The sequence below is a fragment of the Ambystoma mexicanum genome, chromosome 9 (assembly GCF_040938575.1).
Source record: "Ambystoma mexicanum isolate Mex_15411 chromosome 9, UKY_AmexF1_1, whole genome shotgun sequence".
Classification (NCBI taxonomy): Eukaryota; Metazoa; Chordata; class Amphibia; order Caudata; family Ambystomatidae; genus Ambystoma; species Ambystoma mexicanum.
Genome location: NC_090931.1, coordinates 783,628,391 through 783,646,212, shown reverse-complemented (window position 1 = coordinate 783,646,212; position 17,822 = coordinate 783,628,391). Strand labels below are relative to the sequence as shown.

Genomic DNA, 17,822 nt, shown 5'->3' with positions numbered 1-17,822 from the left:
ATGAAGTAAGCTTTCACTGTTTTCGCCACTTTTGTAACTAGATCTGTGCTACCAACTGTATCTGTAACCAAGAAACCCCACGTGTTGCCGCCACCAATGTAACCATGAATCGTGTTTACGTACAATTTAAAGTAACAGCGCCTCAATGCCTTTGGGCTAAAATGCACTCTACAAATGCAAAAAATAAATAACAATAAAGAATAGCAAGAAGAGGTAAAGGAAACAAAAAATGCAAAACCTGGTGCTTCGACAGTAGATGAGGCGGTTACAGAACAAGGAATGAGTCCAATCACACAACGGAAAAACAAATCTCCTTGTATACCAGCACTATCAAGTGATAAGGTTGTCGATTACTTTTTTACCTGGGAACTGATAAGATCTACATACATAGAGCTTGCAATAATGACAACAAATCTTTTATAGACAATCTAACAATACAACAGACATTCGCCTTGAAATAGTTATGTGCAGGCAGCAGAATTGCAAATAAAGACAGACAAAGGTGGAAATGCTATGATACTAAACAGAGGATTATATTGATGGGCAACAGAACATTTTAGTACCCATGGGCGGTATAGGAAAACACATGTGTTGGATCTAGTAATACTTCAGAATATACTGAAATCAAAAAAGACGAATGATCAGGCATAGGGATGTTGAAAATTGAAGATAACACATCTTAGTGGGTCCCATATCCCAAAATGGCAACTATTTACTTACTCCCAAAGGTTACTTAAAGGCATGGTCTAGTAAAATTTTTTTATTGTCTCTACTGGTCGGCCATGTTTTTTTAAGCCTAAGTGGCTCGATTTTAGAAAACGTTCCTATGGACCTTACCCGAGTTTTCGTCCATTAAACGCACGCGAAAACAGGCACCAGGGAGCCGCCATTTTGTGATAATCCTATCACTTGCCGCATCGCCCTGGCTGACCTGCTTCTGCGGCACTAAATCAAATCCCCCGCCCCTGAGCCTGTCAGCAGACTCGTACCGCCCATTTCCCAACGCCAAAGCACGTCTCGTGTCAACAATCGCTGCGCCTCAGCTAATGACGTGTCGCCATGGAAATGGCAGGATGCCTCTTGCCTCAATAAGTATAAACAGACCGTTTCCCAACACACAGCAGCAGATTTTCGATTCCATTCCTTTCTCTGTGTTACTTTGAGTATTCTGTGACTCGTTTCTGTGCTCTGGTCAGCTACCTTCGCCGCTTGTAGCCCGTGTGAACACCTGTACCATCTCTGTAAATTATTTTACTTTGTTTACCACACAATGGCTACAATAATGCCCTACATGTACGAGCCCGAGTGTACTGAGGAGGAACTACTGGAAAGGGAAGCACGCGAAAACGATGGGGATTCGGACGGCAGTTGGGAGGGCGATTCAACAGATGAAGAGCCTGGGCCTAGTCGCATGGACGGCGTCCCCACCTGGTGCACATGTAATCGGTGCGAGCTAATGCCAACCGAGGACGAGAACTGCTGCTGCCGAGAAAACTCAGGATGTCTGGCCTATATTTCGGAAGGCGAGCCACGACCACAATGCATCACCGAGCTGCCAGACTTCAGGGCAGCCTGCCTCACACGGGCCGTGTTGAGAATAATGATGGTGCTTATGCACGAACTTCGCGGAACTGTTCGTCCTCGTAATCCGAGTAACGAGTAAGTATACTCTGCTTGTCATGCCACTCCTATTTCATGTTCTTCTACTATATCCAAAATTATATATTCATATCATAGTAACGCATGAAAGTCGTTTAATAGTGTGCATTGTCTAGAAAGTATTTGTCCGTGCAGAATGCCATTAGTTACAAGAATTGTCATTGACAACAAAAGTTTATTAAACTTATCTTGGTCATTTAAAAACAGTTTGTTTCATTCCTTTTCACAGGTGGTACAGGCTGGTGGCCTATCGTTCCTTTACATGGTGGCTCCACGGGAGGCTTGGACACCGCGTTCGAAGAGTGATACCCGCCTGTGCCGTTCGTGCCATAAGAGAAACGTTCCCGAGTGACAGCGGTCAGTACAGGGGATTTTCTCTCGCTGTGCTGCAACCTGACCTGTATAATCTTTAAAGTCTTGTACTTTTGTGTCATGAAAATAAGATACAAAATAAAACACCACATATATTTTAACGGTTGTTCGATTTTTTAAATGAATCAAGTGTGTCTCCATTCAAGGATGGACGTCAGACATCTGTGCTCCGAATGGGTGAAGGTCTGGTCGCTGTGAAGCAGGGTGGTCACTATCTATCTAAGCTAACATAACATATTCTCGATAATGCATGCACTAAATAACACTTGTTCAAAGTCTTTCAGTAGGTTATGTCTCTATAAAAGTCACACATATACCTATACTAGCAATTACCATTGGATTATACAGGCCTTAGGTTAAGGGTCTTGACCACTATAATACACTGGCTGAAGTGTGGGTCTGTGCTCACAAGAATCTCCGGTATGTGGCATTTGTTATTGATAAGCAACGATATACTATCAAAGGCGGTTCGCACCTGTGGATGAGCGCTGGCATGTGGGGCTGTCTGGGGCGCGAACGGCCAAGGTGCCAAACAACATGTACACTTCAAAAGGTATCCCATGCCAAGGGGCCATCGGTCACATGGCCTCCTCAGACCCCGTGTCTCCAGCCAGGCCTCCCCTTGAAGCAGGCCGCCCCCCTGCAATCCACATAAGTGTGTCTCCATTCAGCAGTCTTCCTTATCTGCACGCCCCAGGCCCACTAATCCCTCCCCCTCTATCAAAGGCGGTTCGCACCCGGGGATGAGCGCTGGCATGGGGGGCTGTCTGGGGCGCGAAAGGCCAAGGTGCCAAACTACATGTACACTTCAAAAGGTATCCCACGCCAAGGGGCCATCGGTCACAGGGCCTCCTCAGACCCCGTGTCTCCAGCCAGGCCTCCCCTTGAAGCAGGCCGCCCCCCTGCAATCCACATAAGTGTGTCTCCATTCAGCAGTCTTCCTGTGCCTTATCTGCACGCCCCAGGCCCATCCATCCCACCCCCTCTATCAAAGGCGGTTCGCACCCGGGGATGAGCGCTGGCATGGGGGGCTGTCTGGGGCGCGAAAGGCCAAGGTGCCAAACTACATGTACACTTCAAAAGGTATCCCACACCAAGGGGCCATCGGTCACATGGCCTCCTCAGACCCTGTGTCTCCAGCCAGGCCTCCCCTTGAAGCAGGCCGCCCCCCTGCAATCCACATAAGTGTGTCTCCATTCAGCAGTCTTCCTTATCTGCACGCCCCAGGCCCACTAATCCCTCCCCCTCTATCAAAGGCGGTTCGCACCCGGGGATGAGCGCTGGCATGGGGGGCTGTCTGGGGCGCGAAAGGCCAAGGTGCCAAACTACATGTACACTTCAAAAGGTATCCCACGCCAAGGGGCCATCGGTCACAGGGCCTCCTCAGACCCCGTGTCTCCAGCCAGGCCTCCCCTTGAAGCAGGCCGCCCCCCTGCAATCCACATAAGTGTGTCTCCATTCAGCAGTCTTCCTGTGCCTTATCTGCACGCCCCAGGCCCATCCATCCCACCCCCTCTATCAAAGGCGGTTCGCACCCGGGGATGAGCGCTGGCATGGGGGGCTGTCTGGGGCGCGAAAGGCCAAGGTGCCAAACTACATGTACACTTCAAAAGGTATCCCACACCAAGGGGCCATCGGTCACATGGCCTCCTCAGACCCTGTGTCTCCAGCCAGGCCTCCCCTAGAAGCAGGCCGCCCCCCCTGCAATCCACATAAGTGTGTCTCCATTCAGCAGTCTTCCTGTGCCTTATCTGCAGTCCCAGGCCCATCCATCCCACCCCCTCTATCAAAGGCGGTTCGCACCCGGGGATGAGCGCTGGCATGGGGGGCTGTCTGGGGCGCGAAAGGCCAAGGTGCCAAACTACATGTACACTTCAAAAGGTATCCCACGCCCAGGGGCCATCGCTCACATGGCCTCCTCAGACCCCGTGTCTCCAGCCAGGCCTCCCCTTGAAGCAGGCCACCCCCTAATACCACGACATACATACGTCATTCATTCACAAACACACCCCTGTTTCTAATACTTTATAAACCACTTGATAGGTCTCATGAGAACATCTTTGTGCTTTGCAAGTCAACTCCTGAACGTGCTACCTGGCAACCACTGAGATCTACGCTAATCTGCTCATCGTCGTGCTATCCGTGAACTTCTGTGACCGCTTAGAGCAAACCCATCAGTGTGCTACCTGTGGCCACCCACCTATTCTCCTGCAACATACTGCTCTGCTTGCTGAATCCAACTGTTTGTTGGTCAAGGTAAGGCCATGTATCCTAGTCATATTTCGCAGATTTTTAAATTTCTATCTATTTGCGAGTAGAGTACACAATAGTGCTATGTTCATTGGTCTCATTGCTAGGAGTTTCCATTGCTATGCTATCAATAGATCTATTTATTTTCATCTTTGTCTATTGTCATCGAATTGCATCTTTCGGGGGTCCAGTCTATAATGTAAGCATGTTTCCTTCTCGTGCAAGACAGAACATCCAAGGGACGAGTCACATGTTCAGATTTTAGTCACATCATTTATACATTTCTGCAATTTATGCAAATACTAAGCCGCACATAATTAACTGGTATAGTTGCTGCGACCAAAACAAACCTTGCATTGATCATTGTATGATTCATTTACTTTTGTATCAAATCTTTATTCATGAAGATTGTATAATAATGTTGATATTTACTTTTCAGATTTATCAACAATGCCTGTCTGTTCGATTAGCGGTTGCCCTTCGAAGACCCATGCGAAATCTGAAGGCACTACAATGCATGTATTCCCGAAAACTGTTGATCGAATAAGAGAATGGGTCAGACATTGCGGATATCCACTGGATGAGCTGGAAAGTAGAGTCCAACAAGTCTTAGAGGACAAGAGGGGTGATCGATACCGCATCTGCAGCCGGCACTTTTCCTTGGACATGTACACAACATCTTGGGTAACAAAGAAGAATAAACGGCGAACAACACGGAAATTGCTCAAACGCTATTCCCACTCTATTCGTCCACATTCCGCCACCGGTGAGTCAAGTGTCCGGATTTAGCTTTAGGCCTTGCGGTAGTGTGTAGGTAGCCGAATGGATTAATTGATATTGTAGGTGTTCTATCCCTTGTAATAATTTCGATATTGATATGAGTGTATAGCTTTTTGAATAATGACATTTATCAATATATTCTTTTTCGATTTCATAACCCACAAATGAAATGTGTGTATATATATGGGAACAGGGAACTGTGCTGTATTGAGCATTTTTCAAGTATTCTGTCGCCTTACATGGCTATTTTTAATATTGTCGTTTCATTATCAATCATTAATTTACCTTTACAACTTCTTGACTATCCCTTGAATCTGAAGCAAGAACATTCTACATCCTTGACGTGGTCGCAGTTATCAACCACTTCTAGCGCGTATCAGGTAATCTTACTAGGCTAATCCGCTACAGACTTGTTTTATGCATGTCAAGTAATAGTTTTATTCTATCGTGTAATTATTTTACCGAATGTTTGGTTAGTGCTTTCCAATTGATATACACCTTAGTTATCGTCCACTGGTGTTTGTTTTCAGTTATAATTAGTGTTATCCATACTAATGCAAGTACTGTCTTTCAGGGAGATGCTGAAGCGTCCGCCACATCTACAACATTTCTAGATGTTCTTCACCAGCAGGAGGTATGGATACTGACAGCTCCATCGAGCGTCATCATCAGAGCTGGAATTCTTGTCGTTTGATTGTTCTACACAATGTTTCATTCGTGGTTAGCCGTTGATATGTACCTGTGCTGTCGACCCCAGGTGTGTGTTATGTTTTCACTATTGTAATCCTCACTAATGCAAGTACTATGTTTCAGGCAGTTGATGGAGCGTCAACCCCTGCACTTGATGCGGAGCCTGACATTCAAGTAATTCCAGGGGAAGTGGAAGCGGGACCATGCGTATATAAATCAGCGCAACAGCTTTCGGAAGTGCGCACTACATTTGCAACATCCATAGATATTCTTCAGCAGCACGAGGTATGGATACTGACGGCTCCATCATGCGTGATCATATAACGTGATTCCATTTGCTATACTTTCTTCCCTATTAACGCAAGTGCTGTGTTTCAGGGAGACGACGGAGCTTCCACTACAATCACAACATCCCCTTTAGATGATGCAGATGTGAATAAATCGGAGAAATAACTCGATGAAATGTGATCATATTTAGATTTTCCTTGATTCTTTTAGACAATGCATCATTTGTGGTTATCTCTTTATATGTACCTGTGCGTTCGACCCCAAGTGTGTGTTATGTTTCCAATATTGAAAACCATACTAATGCAAGTACTGTGTTTCAGGGAGATGCTGATGCCTCCTCTCCAATACCACCATTCACGGCAGTCCATGCAGAGCCAGAGGTATGGATACTGACAGCTCCATCGAAATAGATCATCACAGGTCTAATACTTGTCGTTTGATTGTTGCACACAATGTTTAAATCGTATTTGGCTATTGAGATGTACCTGTGTGTTCGTCCTCACGTGTGTTTTATGCTAACAATATTTTGATACATAGTAATGAAAGTACTATGTTTCAGGGAGACGGTGGAGCCTAATTCCGTGCTGTCTATGCGGATACAGAAAATATAGTCGTTGCAGCGCAAGAGGAAGGGAGGACATGCGGAAACGAATCGGAGCTACAGCGTGCAGATGTTGAAGGTCGAGTCAAAAAAGTTGCAAAGAAAAAAAAACAAAAAAGGTTAGTTACAAACAGTTCATAACTTTAAAAAAATGTTTGTGCTGGGGACCATTTCATGTTTTTTTCCAGTCAATTGGACTACACTTTGTCTTGTGTTTTAAACTGAACATCCCTTTTCCAATCTCTCTTCTAGTTATCCGTGGGTGTCAGAACTATACATACACAGACAGTGAAGCGAATGAGAGATGTTGCTTGCCAGACCATGTATTCTATGGAGGAACAATTAATTGAGGCGAGGCGTGTTCAGGCTCGAGATGCTCATGTCCAATGTCCAGAACATGAATTAACTGTGTTTGGAGAATACAGCAAAGTTGCATTGGACCATTGCTACAGTGCGACCGCACCACCACAAGAAGATGATATTGAATGTATTGAAGATAGCTCTGAAGTAGTTGCAGATCAATTCACACAATCTACACCCGCCAAAAAATTGCCACCCAAAAACATGTCGACATTGTTGTGTTCTCCCATCAATGTTGAAGTAGCAGATGTCGAAATGACAGAAAATGAACCAGCCGCAGCATCCATAGACGCATCAGAACTTGATAGCAGCGATATTACTTTCCAATGTGTTGAAATCTCCGCAACGTCACAGCCCGAAACAGCGTTGACGCAGGATGACAGCCTAATGAAAGAGAGCAAATACATTGTATTCGACAGTTGTTTGATGGATATTATAAGTATGCTGAAATGTGGGCATTCAGTTAGAGGGAAAGAATGTGGGAAGCCATTGATTAATGTGACTCGTCAAATAAAAGGCAGTAACGTCAAAATAAATGCCGCCTGTCGATTAAATCCTAGGTCCTCATGGTCTGCACAAACGATGCTGGGGAAAATGCCAGCAGGCAATCTACTGTGTGCAGCTGCATCACTGTTTAGTGGCTCCAGTTTTAGAAAGTTAGAGGCTTTCTTTCAGTTTGTGGGACTCCATTTCATTTCTAAATCGCTGTGTACTACATATACCAACGTGATTATCTGTTTCCGGCTATTAGTGATGCTTGGAAAATTGAACAATTGTCTCTAGCAAGTACATTCGAAGGGAAACGTTTCAGGCTAGCCGGCGATGGACAGTGCGACAGCCCTGGATTTTCTGCCAAGTACTGCACCTACCACTTTCAGGACATGGATAGTAAGAACATTGTGAGTTCGGTGGTCGTGCAGGTAACACAATGTACATCCTCAGTGGCCATGGAGAAACTAGGATTTATAAAATCAGTGGAATATCTACAATCAAGGGGAATGCACATCGACCTCATAGCCACGGACAGACACGTTTCAATTGCCAAGACAATGAGAGAGCAGTTCCCGCTTATCAATCATCAATTTGACGTATGGCATCTTGCTAAATCAATCAGTAAGAAAATCTCGGCTGCAGGAAGAAAAAAAGGTTTTGAAAGTATTTTGCAGTGGTCCCAGTCTATCAGCAACTATCTTTGGTGGAGCTCCAAAACTTGCAAAGGGTCAGTGGAAATACTACTTGAAAAATGGCGGTCACTGATGCACCACTGTACCAACGTTCACCGCTGGTCAGAAAACCTACATTTCCACCAATGTGAACATGACCCTTTGTCCCCAGAGGAGGCAAGGAAGAAGTGGTTGATTCCATCTTCACCGACACACAAAGCCATTGAGAAGATTGTTTTCGACAAAACTCTTACCAAGAGATTTGAGAGGACTGACAGAATTCTGTCACACAGGAGATTTGGAGGTGTTCCACAATACGTACCTAAAGTACAGGCCAAAGCGCTTGCATTTTAGCTTTCGGGGCATGAAACATCGCACTCTACTAGCGGTTTTGGCCCATAACAGCAATGTCGGACGTGAACAATCTAGGACTAGGGGTAAAGTAAGGATGCCTCGCTACACTAAGGTGTTTTCAAAACGAAGTAAGCAATGGGTGATCAAACCAGTCTATGATGAAATGCAGTTCGACTTTGTGAAAGGCCTTATTGTTGCTGTGTCAGAGAAGCACAGATATGGAATTATGGACGTTTCTGTGCAGAGCAGTGATCCATTGCCACCGAACATTGCAACTGTGCCATGTCCACCCGAAGCACAGCTGGTTGTGAAGTACAAATCCCGGTTTAAATAATTGCAATACGATTGTCTTTTTGTAAATAAATGTTATTGTACAGTGTACCTGTAACCCTAACCCCTACCTTGACCATCATGGGTGGCGAACAAGCTGGGTGTCATCTTTGAATTCTCTCTATTCACCTGATATATGTGTATGTATATATATTTCTCATGTCTCATCTCATGTAAATGTAAATGCTGCGCACTGTTGCACACTGTTAACGGAGGGAAGGCTTGCGTATTGCAAATAATAAAATAAACAAACAAACAATAAATCTCACTTTTAACTCAACTCCTGTGGTACTTTATACTTTCCCTGACCTTCCGCCAAAAATTAATGTCACCATAGTTATGATTCTTTGGGGCTGCAAAGCTCGCAGACAACGGGGACAAAATTGGGGGCCTTAGAACGCGCCAAGCGGGCCGTGGCATTTGGGAGAGAAGCCAGTTCGCATTTGCACATTGTGGCGCACTACATAGAGGGATTCTAAACTTCAAGTTCTCACAGATGCCTTTACTACGGGATGTTGCAAATAAAGAATGCGAAGGACAGCGGCTTTGATTTTCAGCTCGCGCCCAGAAGAGGCCAACAAGTCGCACTGGAAGTATAAGGGTCTATTGTTTTTTGACCTTGAGACAGGGACCATGCCGAAAGAACTTCATTTGAAGGGGTTGCGCAATAACGTAAGAGACGATAAGGCAGAAAATTCAGAAACTAGACCGAGTTTAATTTTAGTTCAGTATACGAAAAATCGTTGTCAAGAGCACGGTCGGATTTACAGACTGCATTACACAGAGACACAATGGAAATTTCAAATATAATGTGAGTAAATCTTTAGACGTTTTTATACCGGAATGAAGAATTAATGAATGGATGCATGAATAAATGAATAAATGAAGAGCTAGGAAAAGCAAGGAAAACGTGTTCGTAGTGGGCACATGGGCATGCAGGTCCACAGGTATCACTGATCTCGGTCCTTGGCCCAGCCACTTTTCCCTGCACTGCCTACCTGCACTACGGGACTGTCTCTGTATCCTTCAGCCCCTTCTCCTGGCATTTACCTTGCACTTGCCACCAGCTGTCCCTATTATTTATCTTGTATTCTACTAACCATGTACAGCACTTTTACCCCCCTCTCCCCTTCCCCTTGCGCAATCTGAAAGACACCTGGCCTAGTAGGATCGTTGTCTGTCTGCCCTTGTTCCCCCCCCTGCCTCGTCGCACCTTGAAACACTTGTGTATAGGCGCGTTACAAATGCCATATCATATATCATATCATTCCACACGCATGTAGACAAACTGTCGTTTCTCATTGTGTGTTGGCCTCGATTTATTTTGTTACTTTTCGCATTGATTTTAGAGCCGAACATACTCCATTGAACTATCCTTGCAAGCAAATAGTTTCTGATCGGCCGTAATAAATAAAATATTTTTTTTTGTTTTCATAACAGGCATTTGATCCTGTTCTGCTACTGTCATCGGTTTGAGACACCGGCAGATGGTTTTTTCAACAGACACCTGCAGCTTCGTGTGAACAACTGGAGCACACTGACAATTTTATGGGATGATCGCCAAGGGCCCACATGCCCTTACGCTGTACTAGTGGCTAGAAGAAACATATCAACCTTTACGATGGACTAGTGCCTAGTTGATGGAAAAGCCTTGCGGTTCACCGTGCTTCCAAAGTGCTTCTTTTAACGAAAACCAACACCCTGTGTACCATAAAGGAACAGCGCGTGACTCAATATAAAGTTATACGGATTTGCTTTTACAGATAAAAGAAAATAAATGGCTTTCGGAGTTCATATGGCAATTGCTGAATATTCTCTAAACATTTAATGTCAAATAAATATACTTTACCTAATGTACCGTGTTGCTGTTTGATTTTAAAGTACAGTTTCATATTCCGAATTGTGGCGCGCTGTGTTGAGATGGTCTGTGTTGGTTTCCGGGTTCTGTGTGGAGTCACGTAGAAGAAGACTGGGCGCGTTTGCCTACGCAGCACAGTAACGTCACGGAGAGAGGCGGGGAATATGAATGTTTTGATAATGTCAGGCTCGGGGGATTTGATTTAGTGTCGCAGAAGCAGGTCAGCCAGGGCGATGCGGCAAGTGATAGGATTATCACAAAATGGCGGCTCCCTGGTGCCTGTTTTCACGTGCGTTTAATGGACGAAAACTCGGGTAAGGTCCATAGGAAAGTTTTGTAAAATCGAGCCACTTAGGCTTAAAAAAAGATGTCCGACCTGTAGGGACAATAACATTTTTTACTAGACCATGCCTTTAAGAGTGCACCCATCTACCACCAGTGAGGCCAATAGAGCAAATTCATAAGAGCGAAAAGAAACCTTAGTTGTACGCCTGGCGGGTAAAGAAGACTGCCTTTCTATCTGCTGTGTGAATACAAATTCAGGTCCCCATATGATGCTCTGGAGAGCCTGAAGTAGCTCATCAGTGCCAAATTAACAAAGCGTCTGCAGAGCCACTTCTTATGCCAAAAATCCTGACTGTTTTTAGTGGAGAGGTGGTTAATGACCAGCATACAGGTCATTGCTTTCGCTAGTATACCGCTCCAAAGAGGTGGTAGCATGCGCAAACAAATCTTTATCTTGGACAAGCAAGGTATCCAGCTTCCCTTAGCCTAGGTTTATTTTTGCCACCCATAAGAGCAACATCCTACACTACTGTGGCATGATCTGATATATAATGTGCCCTATTCTGATGTGACTACCTCTTCCAACAATTTGGAGGACAGCAAGAAATAAGTTATACGTGCGTGAGATGAGTCCACCAGGGAAAATACTGTATAATCTCTTTCGATATGGTACATGCAGTGCCACGTACCTATAACAGAGTTTGCAGCATGGCCTCTAGGTTGCTCCCCTCCTACTATCTTCTGATAACTCGTTGCTCTATTCGATTTTAGAGTAGTGGTAAACATCAGCTTCTCGTAGCTACTTTGCTGGCAAGTATCTCTGGATGATAAAGGCGCTTTCAGATTTGGTTCTGCCACTTCATACTCAACCGACTCAGACTCTTGTGACAAAAAGTTGTTTTTGGTTGACAGACTCAAGATAAAATGACACAATGCAACCACGATGGTACATTTTAACCATTATTTAATGTCTTTTTCAAACACTGAGAGGGTCCACGGGGCTTTGAATGGTCCAAAGTATTCTCTGCAGCAAGGTTATGATTTACTATATTTCTGCTTATCTTACTTACGAATTGTATTTTTAATAAATCTTTTGACAAAGTCCCCTGTCTGACTCTTGGGGTACGTGATGGTGTGACCATGTGCTCTCATCTTCTATTTGATATAGGGCCCAGAGGAGTTGTGTAGGGAATCTCCTAGCCTGACCAACCATGCTCCAGTTTGTTGACAGGAGCTCCTCAAATGGGGTAAAAATATGTTCCTGTCCCTTTAAGGGAAAGAGTGTAAGGAATGTCCAAGACACAAGCAGCCCTGCAGTGCAACTATTACCAAAAGCTATCACATGTAGAAGCCCTGAATACCCCATCTCCCGTGAGGTATGCTTAAATGCTGTCTACAACCCCATGTAGTAGTAGTTGTGTTTCATTTATATAGCGCCTTTCATCATTAATATGGTCACACGTAGTATGGTCACAGCGCTCTATAGGTTGAACGTCTTCAGGGACCACAGTCCAAGTTAGGGAAATTCCAGGAGGTGCTAGTATGCATGTGTGCATATTGGCCAATAAAAAGATATGAAGGGGTGGCCAAGTCCCTGCTAGCCACCCATGACGAGCTGGCATGTGGATGGGTGGTGAGAATTAATCTAGAGTGAGTATGCAACAGCGGGATAGTCATTATGTGTGCAGCTACCTATTGAATTTGTGTCATGAACAGAAACTGCATTCTTATGGCAGAGGTGTTGTGCGCGTGACAGTGGCCGTGCCTTCGGCTAGAATTCCATATGCATTGAGTGCGACAAGGTTGAAAACATTGGCTAACTGCAGCAGTTACCTAGTTGACTACACTCCAAATCACCTAGGTTGAGTCAGAGGCTAGATCTTACAAGTGCTAACTGCAGTACATAGGCTAACCTACACAATTCTTCTAAGTACAGCATATTGGCTAACCTTCACAATTCTTCCAAGTGCAACACACTGGTGTTGAGCGGTCCCCAAAATCCCAGATATGCCCAGAGGTATCAAACTCAGTCCAAACAAGACTCACTGACGGAGTAGACAAAGTGCACAGCAAAACCCTGCTTTATTCACATCAAGATAAAGCCGGGACAGCATACAAGCACTGAAATATCGCTGCTCTCAATATGTTATCAAAAAACAAATTGCTTAAGTATTAAAGACGTCACAACATGATATCAGTTCACAAAACCTATCGGGGTTTGGGATAGGTTATTGGAGTTGGCTACTTATACATTCTATAGGGGCTAAACATTTCAATGGGTTACAAGTATCTGCTGGCTCCACCTGGAACCACCCCTATATTGATAAAGGTTAAAACACATCATCTCTATGACAAGTCATTGGTTGGCATACTATTTCATGGGCGGTGTAACACAAAGAATTTTGATAGGTTGGCTCCTTACTAACCAACCTTGGACAATTGACAGGTCGTCAAGATATGAGCCATGTCATGCAACACTGCAGCCAACTGGGGGGAATGGGAGGCACTGTTTTCCAAGTCCTATCCGTAGAGATAAAACTATGACAGAATTACCAGAACTGTGGAAGAATGTTGCCCATGTTGGAGGGATCACTGCATTCAGACAACGGGTGGAGGTATCCTCAGCCAGCATCCCTTCAGTCCACTGACTGTCATGTGCACGAGTGGTGCAAGGCTTGACCATAGAATGTGGAGCTCTGCAGCAGCAGCCCCTTCTATGCATTTGTCATTTTAAATTGGCAGTCAACTTTAATCAACACTCGCAAGCAGCTCTGCACAAAGAGGGGCAGAGAAGCAAAAGTGGCAGAAAAATCCCAGCCTAACCAATCCACTCACAAGAACAATAAAAGCAAACACCATAACGCGGTTAAGCCAGTGCTGTCACTGAAGGTGCAGGTAACTCACTGTATAAGCTGCTGCCCTTTGAATTATAGCCTCTTGTGTTATGAAGGAAAGAAGACACTTTGGAGAGAGTTTGGGGAGAAGACAAGTCGAGACCAGGTGGAGCAAGAAGGAGCAGTCCAGAGAGTGGTGGCAAGAGGGATAAAGAGGAGAGGCCATGTGGAGAGCAGTAAGTAGGCTGTGAGGGAAAATGGAAGCAGAAGTGGAAGAAGCCAAGAGGAGTTTGATGGCGACATCACAGGAGAAGGAAGCGCATGTCCAGGAGGACCTCAGGGGAGAGGAGGACGAAAAGGAGGAATGTGGTCAGGAGAAGGTTGGAAGAGGAGCTCAGTAGGAATAGAGGTCTAAAATAGAGGTAGTTGGAGGAGATTAGAGGTGATAGATTAGCAGCCACACTTAATCACTAAGGGGTGTGGTTTGTGGAAGGGTGGAGGAACAAGGATGTGTTAAAGGAAGGGAGGTGAGATTGAGATTGTGAGAGACAGTCTGAGAGGGAACCTGAGACTGAAGTGGCCACTCTTGTGGTGGAAGCTGTGGGGCTTTTCCCGTTCTTATCCAGTCCTAGCTTTTGCCAATTGTCCTAGCTTCTCTGAATCTAGAGAACTGGGCGCCAAGCAAGAAGTGGCTGACACTGAACCCTCTGGGACTGAGAGTTACTGAGATTGTCCAGCGTACGCCCGGGGAGGGACCCCAGTTTTAAGTTTCTAAACTCAGATACTTGCTGTTTGCAGCCATAGGCGAAGCCATCCCTTTGTTGTTTTCCGTTTTTCTTAATTGACCAACTTATTTTAAAACTCTAATATGCCTGTATCTTTTAAAACCTGAACCTCTGCATCTGACTCCACTTGATGCTACTCTGTTTTACAACACCTTCAATGTTCACAAACTCAGAAAACATGTATTAATTATTTGCATAATCTACATCTATTTTCATCCTTGTAAATATTTTGGGTTACACTTGCTGCTCTGAGTTTCACCACAACACTATCAAATTCGACTTTTGAGCTTTCATGTATTGTGCAACGTATTAAAGATAAGATTATACTGGTTGAAGTTGAGAGGAAAGGTGTAACAGTGTTCATTATTCTCCTTATGAACACAGGCTGCATTCTCAAAGAACGTGTGCATACAAGTTTGTAATCCGCTTTTTTCTTATTTAGGAATTAAAGCTGTTGCTCCATCGGTCAACTCTTCTGTTCTCACAAGGCAAAAAATATGACTATGTAGACACATTGCTCACAATGTTGGCGATGCTCTTAAAGGTATGTCCCCTTTCATGTTTAGGAAAAACAATGTGCATATGGTCTAAAAGTGCTATTTTGTTGGAATTTAATTAAAGAAAGACACACAAATCACGATTGTAATGTCTGTCGTTCATAAATGATCGTCATCTAATGAAATGTATGATAACTGAACACTTATTCCTTTATTTGATACTTTCTTTTGTCTAGCTAAAGTAACTTCTTTTTTAATTAATTGTTCTAGCTCCCTCAGAGCATGAGGGATATTCTTGGCACTCTGCCGCTGAACCAGGAGTAAGGCACAGCAAATGCCACCTGAGCCCTTCCAAAAAGTTGTAATGTGTCCCCACCTTACAAGAATGGCATGCTGGCAGGGACCGCATGTTTAATAAACTGTGAACCAAGCAATGAAAAAGAGCACCCCTTAGAGATAAATGAAGGTGCAAATCTGTGTGGCAATAGGTGGCCATTAAAAAGAGTAAAAGAACTAGTACAAAATTGTAAATTCTTGAGGAGCCTTCGGTAAAGAATGGTTACATTCATTCATTTTTTTATAAGGACCTGAAGTGAAATGACCTCTCCCCAGTCCAGCTGTCTATGTCGGGGTTCAATGTGGCAGGTCCTGGCACAACCTCTGGATTTCTAGAGGGCCTCATGTCATATCGTGCTTTAAAGCACCCATGCGGGAGCTAGACATGCAGAAACTGAAGGGTGAGCTTCCCTTCTGCATCTCCCCATACATTCCCACATAAGAACCCGAGGCTCTAAATGAGGAGACAACTCAAAGTATTCGAACCTTATTCCAGTGGCAACACCTGTGGGGCAATAGACGAGGTTTGAACGTTACAATTGACAAATGGGGTACCTTTAGTCAACATTCTGCTAATAAGAGAGCAGATGACCTCTCAGTATCCCAGATTTGTACTACTGAACAAATAATTATATGGTTTATGGAGCTGAAAAACTCTCTCCTTAAGTAACAGAAATATGAGGGGATGCTTTGGGTGTGGGGGGGGAGTATCTGGTACTCTTACCCTTGATGAACATGAATAATGAGGGGATGCTTGGGGGGAGTATCTGGTACTCTTACCCTTGATGAACATGAATAATGAGGGGATGCTTGGGGGGAGTATTTGGTACTCTTACCCTTGATGAACATGAGTAATGAGGGGATGAGTATCTAGTACTCGTACCCTTGATGAACATGAATGAGGGGATGCTTAGGGGGCTTGTAGCGCTGTCACCTTCTGAGAGAACAAATGTAACCGTTCTTGGCACTTGGGGATGATTTCCCCCAACCTACTAACACTGTTAATAACACAGGTGTTCAGTCATCTCTGGCAATCGGTCTGTCCAATTGCACTCTTAGCTATCTGCCACCAGAACAATGGAAAGGACTATACCGGAGCTACTTCCCAGGTAGTCTCCCTCTTAAGCATTCTTTAGATGCTGCAATCCAAGCAATTCCGTACAAGTCTGTATTGTATGTTGGGGTGTTCCCTCCCCTCCTTTGGGGAAGGGAATGGCAAGGGCTTACCACTAGCAAGGTCTCCAGTCACCCTCTCTAGTTCCACCACCTGTAATGGGTCTTCACAGCCAGTCCCTATGCTCGTCCTCTACTTCAGTTTTATTATCATTCGGGTATTTGAGTGTAGACATAGCTGCTGGAAGCAACTGAGCGCTTTACAAATCATAGGGGAAGCACAGAGTGAGGCGTCGGAAGCGGAGACACAAGGGATCTGGCAAATAACATTGGGAAAGCTGATGCCATCCAGACACTGGGCTAGTGCAGGGTATGTTAATGAGAGAGGAGCACAACTGCTTATCATGTTTCAGATGCATGTAATTAATGGCATTGTTGTCAGAGAATACATTGCCTGCGTGGTCAGCAATGCTGCCCATCAGGGCTCTGTGTTTCTCATGTTTGTTAAGCCAGGAGGAGGATCTTCTGGGACTTTCTGCTTCTTCATATTGGTGTAGCAGCATTAGGTGAGGCATGTCGTTAACTTGGCTTTCAGCTCATCATTAACATTCTTGTCATGCTCACTATAGAAATATCACTCAAAGCAAAACCTCTGGGCTCTTCCGTGTTTCCACATCGGGTATGTTGAAGGTAATATTTGCTGGAGGTTTCTCATGTAGGGTTCTGGGGTATATTTAACACTTTTCCATACACTGCAGCAGTTCTGGGGTGAGCAGCCAATAATCCAGTCTTGCATGGCTATTATGCTGCTTCACCCCATCATGCTGGTAGCGCCATGCATGCCATAACGAGTGAAAGGGCTCTGAGAGCAAGTGGGGATCTACCAAGGCCAACATTTAGAGCTGCTTTGAAGTCCGCCACCCCATCATTGCATCAGTGTGGATATAGTCTGTGAAACCTGTCAAACTAAAGTTCGGAGCATCCTAGTTAGGTGCATCATTGTTGTTGAGGGTCGAGGTACCATTAACCAGAAGAAATCAAAGCTTCTTTGATTATTTGCTGAATACTGTGTGGTTCTATGGTCATACTTTCCATTGACTGCACATGATTTTATTGGTGTTTTTGAATCTTTTGGTTTATGCACAGACTCCACCACGCCTTGAAGGACCTTCGTAGTTATGAAATGCATTGGCCATTTGGCGTCGGCTTCGATTATGAATAAACACTTATGTTTACCACCAGAACATGTTTGCAAATAAATGTTGAT

The 17,822-nt window shown here is 44.5% G+C and overlaps 1 protein-coding gene across 3 annotated transcripts in view; it reads left to right on the top strand.

The window, feature by feature from the left end:
- The window catches only part of GTF3C3 (general transcription factor IIIC subunit 3), a 598,047-nt gene that overhangs the window by 449,776 nt on the left and 130,449 nt on the right, over positions 1 to 17,822 (top strand). For all 3 annotated transcript variants that reach the window (XM_069615720.1, XM_069615721.1, XM_069615722.1), the window contains exon 12: positions 15,052 to 15,153. In XM_069615720.1, the coding sequence (XP_069471821.1) occupies positions 15,052 to 15,153 (102 nt within the window). The remainder of the gene's footprint in view (positions 1 to 15,051; positions 15,154 to 17,822) is intronic.